General features: G+C 52.8%; 1 protein-coding gene across 1 annotated transcript in view; it reads right to left on the bottom strand.

Annotated features, from left to right (window-relative positions):
• Positions 1-11,682, bottom strand: part of Kctd5 (potassium channel tetramerization domain containing 5) — a 28,499-nt gene that overhangs the window by 2,473 nt on the left and 14,344 nt on the right. Inside the window, exons 3-6 of the mRNA XM_087203118.1 lie at positions 11,002-11,093; positions 9,100-9,195; positions 7,231-7,356; positions 837-1,010 (exon numbers count right to left, since the gene is read on the bottom strand). Coding sequence (XP_087059244.1) covers positions 981-1,010; positions 7,231-7,356; positions 9,100-9,195; positions 11,002-11,093 — 344 coding nt within the window. The 3' untranslated portion in view covers positions 837-980. The remainder of the gene's footprint in view (positions 1-836; positions 1,011-7,230; positions 7,357-9,099; positions 9,196-11,001; positions 11,094-11,682) is intronic.

Below are 11,682 nucleotides of genomic sequence, written 5' to 3'. Positions count from 1 at the left end.
GAGAGACAGACAGACAGACAGACGTGTGATGCACTGTAAACATCCTGAGCTTCACTATGACCCAGAGTGTCAGCTCCAGAAGCCAGGTGCACAGGCTACCTCCCCAGCTTCCATCCCGGGTGCAACAAAGGCACTGGTGGGCACCAGCTCCCCTATAAGCCCCCAAGTGGGACGGACAAGGCAAAACTTCCATTTCCCAATAACTGGTTTAACAACAGACCAAGCCAAAACCTAGCAACACTTTTAGGCATTTCTGAAGAGTATAAACATTAGGTAGTCTATCCACGCTTAAAAAAGGGTTACAAACTTCTCTTGCCTGGAAAATACAAATTGAGAAGCATTGACTGTCCAGCCGACGAAGTCGGGAGGAAAGCCTTGCCCGGAAGGTGGCCTGGCCTCAGAGCAGGTGCCCAGGAAGTAGTAGCAACGTAGAGGCTACCTCTGTCGGGAGCCTTAGCCAAGGTCGAAAGAAATTGCCAATTGATCACACTGGAGGCAGAGTAGCCTCTCTGACCTGAAGATGAGAGTCTGGTGCTCAGGCAGGGGCCAGCAGGTACCTAGACCCCAAGCCATGGTGTGCTGGACAGTTGGTACAGCTGTTGCCTCTTCTTCCCACTGAGGCCCGGGTCACTTATCACAGACTGTGTATGTAGCACCAAGAGCCCCACCCTAGAAATAACCTTCAGGATTGCACGGCTGGTCAGGAACATCCTGCCTCAGTCCCACGTGACACTTGGAAAGAACAGAGCAGGCCCCCAGAGACAGCCCACCCAGCCCCCCACCTCCACCCCATGGGCATGGCTTGCCTGACAGCTGGGCTGTCTCTCACCACCCACCTCCAAGGCAAAAAAGGATCCACACCCAGATCTCTAGAGAAATGATCAAAAGCAGGTTTCTTCTCACAGCCAAGCTTCCTGGACATGGCGGTTCACTGAATCTTGGGAAAAAGTAAATCATTTCTTCAGCTGTCAAGACCGTCCTCACATCCTTGAACCCCGTTCTTGTAAAATCTGAAAAACATCAAATGCGAAGAATTGAGAACTCAGGCCTGGCTGAGTGCTCTGCCCCAGAGAGCAGAGCCTGCAGATGTGTAGGTGACAAGAGGAGTGCTGCTCATGGCCTCAAGGAACCTAGTACTGCAAGGCAGGGTCCCAGCTGCAGGCACATGGACCTCTGCTGCCACACAAGTCCCTTTGCTTGAGCAGTGGACCTTTATATTCTCTATTGCTCCTCCTCTGTCAGACCAGCCCCCATACCCTATCAGCTCCCTTGCAGCAGTAGGTCTTGTCTACCCACGTTGTACCCTGGGGGCCACTTAAGACATCCACCTGACCTTCGGAAACGTTCCCAAGTGTGGGTTACCCTGGGGCATGCCCTCCATGTCAGACTGCAGCCTTGCAGGGCCTGCTTCCCCTTGGCTGCTGTGCCCACAGCTCCTCCTTCTTGAAGCCTAACTACAGGTGACCTGGCTCTGCCACCCTTGCTGACAAATACAGCCAGCCATGCAGCCAAGTTAGCCGGAAGTTCTTGGAGGCTCCATGACATCCTGGGGCCCTGGCAAATACTGCTAAGCCAAATCTGCAAAATCAGTCTATAGTAGTAGCCCAGAGGGCCAGGAGGACAACAGATGACTCTAGTCCCAAGGCAGGGTGCTTCAGAGCTGGCAACTCCACTGGCAGGGTCCAGCAGCATCTGGCCCCCATAAGCACCTCTATGCAAGCCCCTGTAGCAGTGGAACAAGTGGCCTCCCAGGATACTGTCCTGAGGGCTCAAAGAAGGCCAAGTCCTATTGAGGAGTTCCCACCTGTCCAGGCACCCCAAACACTTCACTTGTCCCCAGGCTGGTCCTCACTGCCTGCAGCACCCACTGGCTCAGTGCTTCAAGAGGGCACTTCCTACAGAGCAGGGAGTAGTGTGACCCTCCTCAAGCCCAATGAAGGCAAGCACTTTGAGTGATTCCTGACCTTACCAAGACATCTGGAGGTGACTCAAGGATGGTCTACCCTCCTGCTGAGGTAGCCAGCCCTATCTGCCACCAGCCCTGGGCAGAGCTGAGCTCAGCAGAGTATTGGGATGGGAGGGGTGGCCTGACAACTTCTTAGGGCTTGTAACAGCACTGCCCTGGACAGACACCCCTGCTTTTGGCATACTCCTACCAGGACCACCTTCTACAAACAGGCTCCAGATGAGTGACAAAGACTAGCTGGGGCACCCAGGAAGCTGGAACCAGGGCAGGCCAACAGGCAGGCCCAGTTACAAGGACTGCCCCAGGGCTCTTCTCATGGGCACCCCTGCCACCTTCCTACAGCCCAGATCCCTGTAGCAGAGGTCACCAGGACACACTCCTAGTAACAGAGTTAGGGGGTTAAATGGGGAGGGAGGGGCTATAAAAGAAGCCCCTTCACCCTCTAAGAGGCTGGCCAGCTTCCGAGTCCCCAGGATCCTCCAGATGACCCTTTCCTCCAGCCAACCGGGGTTTGGTATGGCTCCCTTATGCTCTTGTGGATCCCACAACACCCTGAGCCGGTGTCCCTCACAGTTCTCCCCCAGGGCAGGTCACAGCTGAGAGCCTGGTGTCCACATGGTTGCTGGTCCCTCAATGGGATGTTTCCAACAAGAGCTGTAACAGAAACTACATACCTCATTTTGGAGGCTTAAGAGTGAAAAGGGGCAACCCCCCCCAAAACAAAACAAAAAAACCTCAGTGCTTATGTGACATGAATTGTTTTTTCCAGTACTAGGGTTTGAACCCGAGCACCTTCACACTGAGCTACATCCTCACCCCACCCCCCCTTTTTTTTGATAGGGTCTGTTTGTTTTGGTACCAGGTATCGAACCCGGGACCTTGCGCTTGCAAGGCAGGCAGCAGAACCACTGAGCTAAATCCCTGGACCTAAGAGGGTCTGTTTTAAGTTGCTAAATTGCCCAGGCTGAGTTCAAACTTGTGATCTTCCTGTCTCATCCTCCCAGAGTACTAGGATTACAGGCATGCACTACTATGACCACTAAATGATAACATTTTTAGTTGGGTGTGGTGGCACACTCCTGTAGTCCCAGCTTCTCAGGAGGCTGAGACGTGAGGATCACCTGAACCCACAAATTTAGCTCCTTCTTGGGATCTTTTTTTTTGGTACCGGGGATTGAGCTCGGTTCCTTGCGCTTGCGAGGCAGGCAGTGGAACCACTGAGCTAAATCCCAGCCCCTTTAGCTCCTTCTTAGACAGCACAGCAAGACCTCATCTTAAAAAAAAAGAAAAGAAATTTATTTTGCATGTATTACATTAATATTATTGGCATAAATTTAATGTATCTTTTTACTTTTTTATCTTAAAAGGGCCAGATAGTAAATATTTTAGGCTTTGAGGCTCAAGAGGCAAAACTAAGGATATTGTGTAGGCATTTACATAATCATTTAACAGAAAGGATTCTTCTTATCTTGGGGGCTGCATACACTGGCCCTCAGGCCACAGTGTGCAACCCAACCTAGACCATCCCTTGCTGGGCCTTTGGCCTCTAAGATATTGCCTGGCCAGGTGCCACTATGCTCCCAGAATGCTGGTTGCTCCCAGGGCAGTGGTGGACCTCCCCAGGGCTGGCCTGACTCCCAGCCTGCTCCCTGCCCTTCCCTTCCTGAGTGTCAAGGAGCCACCAGGCAATCCCTGCTAAAGTGACAACAAAGTTAGATTCAACACAGGTCTGGCCTATAAGACACAGAAGGTGAGAAAAGGCTGAAACAGGGAGGACTGAGGGGCTATTCAAGCTCAGGCAGATGTGATCATCACTCTGGAACATGATAACAGTGTCAGGCCAAGGAGGCTTCAGCATCCAAGACAGGCCTCATAAGAAACAGAAAGGCTGCCCCTCAGAGGCTGGCAGGCTGAAGTGGGCATTGCTGCCTGGCCCAGGTGCTCCCATGTCCACACTGAACATTCATGCCTGTCTTGATACAAAGGGCTCAGCCAGCAAATGCCCCAATCCTCGTGCCTGTGAAGTCAGTGGTGGGGACACTGGCAGGGCCATGCTCAGTGTCCAAATGACAACCCAGCTCCCCACAAGCAACTCTACTGCAATCTACAGCACATCTAACAGAGGTTGTGTCAGCTATAGGCAGGGGACAAGTATATGGGAGAGGGGCTGGGGGCAAGGGTCAACTAGGCTCACGGGGTCAAGGAGACTACAGTGCGGGGTCCAAGGAGACTACAGTGCCAGGTCAATCTGAAGGGCTACAGAGCTCACCATGACATTTAAACTTAAATCTGAATCACTGCCTTGATGCCCCCATCTCATCATCACTCTGGCGTGGTGGGCAGCATGTAGCAAGGGAGAAGAAAACATGGTCATCAGCCAAGTGTGAGCTGGGGCAGGTGGGAGGGTTGCCCACCAGGCCACTGACAAAGGAAAACACAGGCTCAGGTGCTTCCCACAGGCTGACTCCCTGCAGCAGCACCTTCCCTGTATCCCCTGGACAGGTCCTGTCCCAAAGGAGGCCTGGTAGGTGGCCTTGGCTCCTGGAACATCCTGCCTAACAGAAGGACCTTTGTCTGCTGGGGCCCAGGGACTACACTGCTGCCTGATGGAGGGAGGAGCTGAGACTGATCAGCCATGTGGGCACTGACTAACCAATCTGCCAGTCAGCCATCCTGGGGAATAGAAGCCCAGAAACACACTGGACCCTGAGACTCAAGAGTTTCCTTGGCGGGCAGTGCTCCATGCATGTGGGACTCTTGGTGAGGTGCCTCTGGCTTCTGCCCCAGGTGCCTTCTACAGCTGCACTCCTCTGTGACAAAGGTGACCCTGAGATTAACCACTCTGGGTGAGTTCTGAGTCCTCTAAGGAATTCTTGAACCTGAATGGTCTGCTCCCCATCCTGCATTTGCCTCCTGTGTTGGAGGCAAAGGTGTTCCCATGGGGACAGTACCTTTTGCTCTCATTTGGTCCAACTCCTCACACTGGCCCCAATGTAGGCCTTGATGTCCCTCACTCCACTACTCCCAGCTTGAAAAGGGAGAATGCTGCCTGGAAATGCCAGGAGGCCATTAAACGTTAAGAATACACCAGTACTCAGTGTGAGCAGGGCAGCTGTTAGCCTCAGTAAGCAGACACAGACACAGGCCCTAAGGTGACTGTTGCCCTCAAAAGTGTGACCGTGCTCCATCCAGCCTGTGTGCAAGGTATTCCCAAATCACTGCCCTCCAGATCTGGCCCCCATGACTTTATGTGGCTTCCAGACATCCCAGGCCCTGCCTCAGTTCCCTGTAAGTTGCCTCTGCCCCACTTACAAGATGGCAAGGCTGCCCCATTTCAGAGCCAGATAGTTTTGGAGAGAGAAACAAGGCCACATTTTCAACAGCAAAGGGACTTGGGGTCGTGCCTGGTGCTTCCTCACAGCACAGAATGTTTCCCTTCTGCAGCTGACAAGCCACTGGAGGAAATGGGCCCTGGTGAGCTGTGTTATGCAAACTATAAGCTCAGAAATAAAGAGCTTCTAAAAATAAAATAATTTATAAAAAAAGCTTTGTCACTGCTCAAAGACAGAAAGTGGTGTGTCCCCACAACTCTCTCAGGGAGGTGGAAGGCACCTCCAGGCTCCTAGGCCTGACAGGGACCTGGCACCAGACCTCAGATTTCCCCATCTGCTATGGAGCACTGTGGGGCTTGCCCAACTGTATGCCGTCCTGGGCCTCAAGGTGGCAGTGGCAGAAGGGCCAGTGAGCACAGGGGGACAGCAGCAGGGCACAGGAGGCTGAGGCCAGATCATCAGTCTACTACAAAGACGCACACCACTTCACGTTAGTGAGATGCTGCCACAGCATGGCCTGGACACCTAGAAAGTGACTCTGCCCATCAGTTCCCAAGCCCCTTCCCCAAAGAAGGCCAGGAAAGACTCACAGGGACCTGGGCAGGTAGCTACTGGCCAAGGGTCTGGTTGCCAGGGAGTCCCTAATGCAATGTTCTCAGTTAAAATCCAGCCTGGCTGAGTGTGGTAGCCCATACTTGCAATTAGCTATTTGGGAACCTGAGGCAGGAGAATGGCAAGTTTGAGGCCAGTCTGGGCAACTGAGCAAGACCGTCTTAAAATAAAAAAGGAGCTGAGGTTGTAGCCTAACACTCCCTAACTTCAATTTCTAGTAACACACACTCATATACACACGCACACACCCACACATATGACTGGGTGGGGATGTAGCTCAGTGGCAGAGCACTCCAGAGCAATTGCCTCCCAAGTGTGAGGCCCTGGGTTTAATCTGTAACACTGAGAAAAAAAAAGAAAAAGCCTCCAAGCTCCAAGTCTGGCCTCTTCCGGCTTCACTCACAACATCCTCAGCACCACTATGGCCCTCACCAGCTTAATGTGGGCCCAGGAAGAATGTGCCACCAAAATGATCATATGTGGGCAGGCCATTGGGTTAATCAGAAAGCTAACAAAGCAGGCCAAACCCTATATTGCCATCACCTCCCTAGGGGACAATGAGCCTGGCTCCCACAGAGCAGAACAGTAGGCCCACTAGGTGTGGTGGCACATAACTATAATCTCAGAACTTAAGAGGCTAAGGCAGGAGGATTGCTAAAAGGTAGAGGCTAGCCTGGGCTACACAGTAAGTTTAAGGCCGGCCTGAACTACATAGTAAAACCCTGTCTCAAAAATAAATAAACCAGGGCCGAGGATTTAGCTCAGTGGTTTCACCGCCTGCCTCACAAGTGCAAGAACCCGAGTTCGATCCCTGGTACCAAAAAAAAACCCCCCCAAAACCCCAAATAAACCAGAACAGTAGTAGGACCATGGGACACTCTCCTTCCTACATTACACATACCTCAGGGACCAGTGGATATGGTTGAGGCGGCTGCTGATGCTGGGAACCCACCCCAGCTTGGGGGCTATCACCTCTCCCACATCAGGGTCTGTCTCCTGGGAACAGAGGACCCATAGGTCCCCCAAGAGAGCAACCCACAGCGGCAGACCAAACACATGGAGCCCCTGCCACAGGTATGGGGGACACCTGCAGGAGTAGCTCCGTGCATGTGCTGAGGAAGCACAGATCAGCATCTGGTGGCAGGAGCAGCTGCTTGGCCAAATCAGGCAGCCTTGCAGGTGAGCCCCTGGGAGCTGGTGGCTGTAAGCCTAGCGAGAACAGCAAGATACAATGAGGCAGTACTAGGCAGCACTTTCAAAGCACAACCTGTTGAAAGTGTGCCTACAAGGAGGGCTGGGAACAGGTCCTTTGGCACTCACCTTAGCCTTCTCACTGGGCTCACTGGCTGTGCCGTATGGAGTGTTGTGCAGCTCCTTGGAGACCACGCAAAGAAACTCAGCCTGGTCTTCATTTCCATAGTTGTATGATGAGCCAATGCTGACCAGCTGGGAAGGGAGACACAGGCAGTATCACATGCATCCCACCAGGAAGAAGACTGTGGCAAAACTCAGGGTTCAGGAGACAGTGGTGGCTTTGGCTTTGGTTTTGATGAGCTGGGGGAAGCAGACCCATGACACCTTCAAGAGTGCACCTGTGCCAACACCTCGCAATCACATAACATGCCAGGACAGGTTCTGCCCTATGGGTCGCTGAGCTGCGTTCAGCATTCCCAGCTAGGCCCACAGGGGACACTGACTGACTACCCCAGAGAGTGCAACAAACAGAAGGGCCCAGATCTTGTGACATGCGTCATGAGGCCTTGCTTTTGGCGTCCTGTCCATCCCCACGACCATCAGCAGACCCTTCCTGGGAAGGAGGACCTCTGTGGACTGATCCTACTTCCCAGCTCAGGGCAGGGATCCTCATTACTGTGCCCAGAAGTGGCACGAAGGAAGGCAGAGACAGGGCAACTCTGAAGCCCAGAGGGTCGACCAAGAGCTATGGTTCCTACACCTTGACCGGTGAGCTGGCTGTGGCCTGTGGGCACACCCTTGCCACTGCAACCCGCCTTGCAGACCCCAGGACATCAAGCCAAAATGGAGCAGGACTGGGGCCGTGGGCTGGGCTGCTGCTCTAGCCATACATCTGGGACAAACCTACCCCACAACTACCAAGCACTTTGTTCTTTAAAATACAAAATTAATTAAAAGTCAACTTACCAACACCGTAATAAAAATGTTAATGGCAGAATTACTGAGCCAGACAGTGACTGAAATACTGACCTGCCCTAGCCTCAGGAGCAAGGTCAGGACAGCAGTCTCCACAGTGAGTGGTCACCCCTGCAGGAGCAGGTGCACTGATGAAGGAGTACATCTGTCTATGTCTTCCAGAGACCCTATGTTCTCACAAGGTAACCGTGTTCTGGCCTCATTACTTCCTGAATAACCCTGGGTTGGATCTGGTCATCTCACAAGGCCGTGGGTCCCCAGGTCTGCTTATCTATCCATACCTCTGGCCGTGCTTTGGGGAAGAAGTGTTCCTTATTAGCCTATATGACTCAGGCACTTGGGGTTTCACCAGCATAATCTGACTGCATGGAGATGTCCCCAGGGATGACTGTACAAAGGTCAGAATCAAGTGGGAGGAGGTACATCCTGTGAGTTGGGTCTAGGGTCACCCAGGACAATTGAGGACAAAGTCCTAAAGCCAGTCTTGGGAAGGGATGCTCTTCCCACACCCTGCAAAAGTCACAAGACAGCAAAAGAGGACACAGTGCACCAATTTCAAACAAGGACAACCCAGGTCACAAATCTAGGACTGATGATAGCAGTGTCTCAGTGCCTGGCCCTTCCTGGGTCACATGCCCGGGACAACATGGACTCTGGGAATGAGACACACACAACTCAGCCTACAGGTCCCCACGTCTAAACCCTCAGGAGGGAAGGGACACAAAAGCCCCCTGTGTATACCCACTGCCTGGCCAGTGTTGCTCAGCAGGGCAGCACCACACACAGAGGGCCCAAGGTAGCAGAGAGAAGTCCCTGGAGAAGGGGTCAAAACCAGCAGAAAGCAGGGTGGTGAAGGGGGGGGACTTTCAACAGTTGCACCTCCATGCCCAAACTCCATAGTCACTGTGCTGGGGGGGAGGGGGAGGCTAAGGGACCTCAGGGGACCATCTCCAGGAAGTTCTGAGACAGAATCCTCCTCACTGATCCCTGGAGTGGCAGCCTCAGCCAGCAGCCTGTCACCTGCTCAAACTTCCAGCCATCAGACATGGTGGACACCATCTGTGTGAGCTCTTCCTCCTGGCACTGCAGCACGCGGTACACATGCTTCACAGGTACCTGCAAGGACAAGGGCCACCATGAGACAAGGCCACACCTCACACCCAAGCAAAGGACCCTGCCGGTGTCCCACAGATCACAGTGCCCAGAGCCACCCTGCACACAGCTAACTTGTGCCTCAAGAGCTGCCATGTGCCATTCCCCTTCATTTGCCCTCCAAAATATTTCTACTTTTAAATTGGAAAAAAAAAAAAAAAAGGAAAAAGTTAAAAAAGGGTCACACTTCTGAGAGCACCCGTAAACACACAGGAACATCAGCCTCTATTCCACATGCGGTCATACTGGTCTCAGTGCTTAACCCTGGAGAAGACCCAGCAGGAAAGTTTGGACACAGTTTGCTCTTGCACCTAGGTAAAGCTCTTGTCACATGCCACAGCACAGCCTGATGTCTCAGGATCACCAAACCTGCCTCCTGGTGCTGCCTACCCCATAGGACTTCCGGCATTGGGTTCCAGTAGCTTTGGTGCTTGGCACATGGGCAAGCAAGCAAGACCAGGGTCTGCCCTCCCAGAGCTGCTCCCACAGGTGACAGTACATACAGAACAGATGAGGGCCCAGGTCATGCAGGTATTCTACAGTGACTCATGCCAGTGACACACAGCGACAAAGTCACACACTGGCCTTGCTGTCCCAAGGTGCTTTCATCTGCTGGATAGTGACCTGCATTGGCTGACACATGTTACTGTGAGGCCTGGCCCTGTGAGGAAAGTCTCTCCCACCTCACTGAGTGGGACAGAAACTAACACAGCAAGGTTCAATGGCGCCCAGGTCATAGAGTTGTGGGGTAGGGGATAAAGAAGAGGCAAAGCGTATAAATAAGGGGACCAAGGAGTCCCCTGGACCTGCTTACTGCCCCGAAGACAAGGAGGCCCTCCCTGGGACTTTCCCCAGTGTTCAGCAGGCTCCACCAAAGGGGAAAGGGCTGAGAGCAGGCCACAGGCACAAATCTCCCTTGGCCTGGTGACTGACAAGCTAGTAAGTGGCCAGGCCATTTTGTTCCTCTTTACAAGGCGGAGAGCTCTGACTCAGGGTCATCAGCTGTGCAGCGGAAAGCCCATTATGGGGGTGGGGGCAGCAGAGGGTTGCAAACAGTGCACTACTGAACTCCATTTCACCTCGTTCTCCTGGATGCAGAACCAGCCGCTCTCAAGCACAGACCTGGCATAGTGACAAGACCAGTGGCCGAGACTTATTGGTGCCTCTTTCGCAAGGTGGATCCTACCCCAGACAGCACTAGCCTCAGGGGCAGCAGTGGGACCACTAATGGTGGCTACGAGTGATGGTCCCTAGGAGGGTCAGCAGAAAGCATGTGGCATCACCCCTGAGCACAACCTCACTCTCTTCAGGAAAACCGAAGTCCTCCTCGTGCCTGCACAGATCCCAGTCCCTGCTCTGACCACCTCATCACTGCCCTTCCTCCAGCCACAATGGCCACAAGCCATTTGGATTTGCCCTCCCATCAGAGGACTCCCAGCTCTCCCATTCCCATCACTAGGCATCCTCTGCTCCAGTGTTTCCCATGCCTAACCTCCATACAGCTATGTATTTTCTCTCTCTCTCTCTCTCTCTCTCTGACTTTTTAACAGATGAGAAGTTTAGCTTGGCTTACATCATCTGTCTCTTCCCACTGAAGCATGGCTCACTGAGCTGGGCAGAGGTATATGGGTCCTGTTTGGGGTGCTGCAAGAGGGGCTACAGGGCACCAGGACAGGGCAGGAGAGCGTGGTCTACACCCAGCAGAAAGAAGGGAAAGGTGTGCTCATACACTGGGCTTGAAAACTTCCTACATATTAGTCACTGTCTTACCTGTGACGTTTTGCTGTCTCGTTCTCTAATTTTGTCCTTTACAAGTTTTATTAGTGAGGTGATATTGTAAAACTCTGCTTCCTCCAACACTCCTGGAATAGAGGAAAGTAATAGATTTTCACCACATCAAAGAATAAACATTTCCCACCTGTCCCCATCCCCATCCCCAGCCCATTCTAATGTCCTCACAGGCCTGCAGCTCACACTGCTCATCAGGGGCAGAGGGGAAAACTGAGGGATAGTTAGGTTTACACACTGGGCACTATCACTACTCCAGGTGATATGCAGGGCAGACAAGCTGCACTAATCCCATAGACACTGGGGAATGACTGGTGCTTTTCCTCTGCACCCCGGAAACCTTCATCCTGGTGTGTATGTCTGAGTCACTCACATCTCAGTTTCCCTAGTTAAGTGAAGGCTGGCTGGCTGAGGGCTGCTCTCAGCTCCACTGCCTTTTGCAAAGCCTGCCACCAGCAACGTCCCATACTCAGGGACTCAAAACCTCCCAGAAACCTAGGGTAAATTCCCAGAGCCCTACACTTCAGGGATTCCTTGTAGGTATAGACTCCCAACCTCATTTCTTCAGCCCCTCCAAAGGAAACCATGTCTAGGCCACAACAGCTCAGGACAATGCACAGTGATGTGGGAAAGATGGAGAGTTATGGGAAATGAGACCTGGAG

The sequence above is a fragment of the Heterocephalus glaber genome, unplaced genomic scaffold (genome assembly GCF_053883595.1).
Source record: "Heterocephalus glaber isolate CG9 unplaced genomic scaffold, H.glaber_assembly_v1.0 deba00001781, whole genome shotgun sequence".
Lineage (NCBI taxonomy): Eukaryota > Metazoa > Chordata > Mammalia > Rodentia > Bathyergidae > Heterocephalus > Heterocephalus glaber.
The sequence above is the reverse complement of the archived record's forward strand: the minus strand, read 5'-3'. Positions and strand labels throughout refer to the sequence as shown.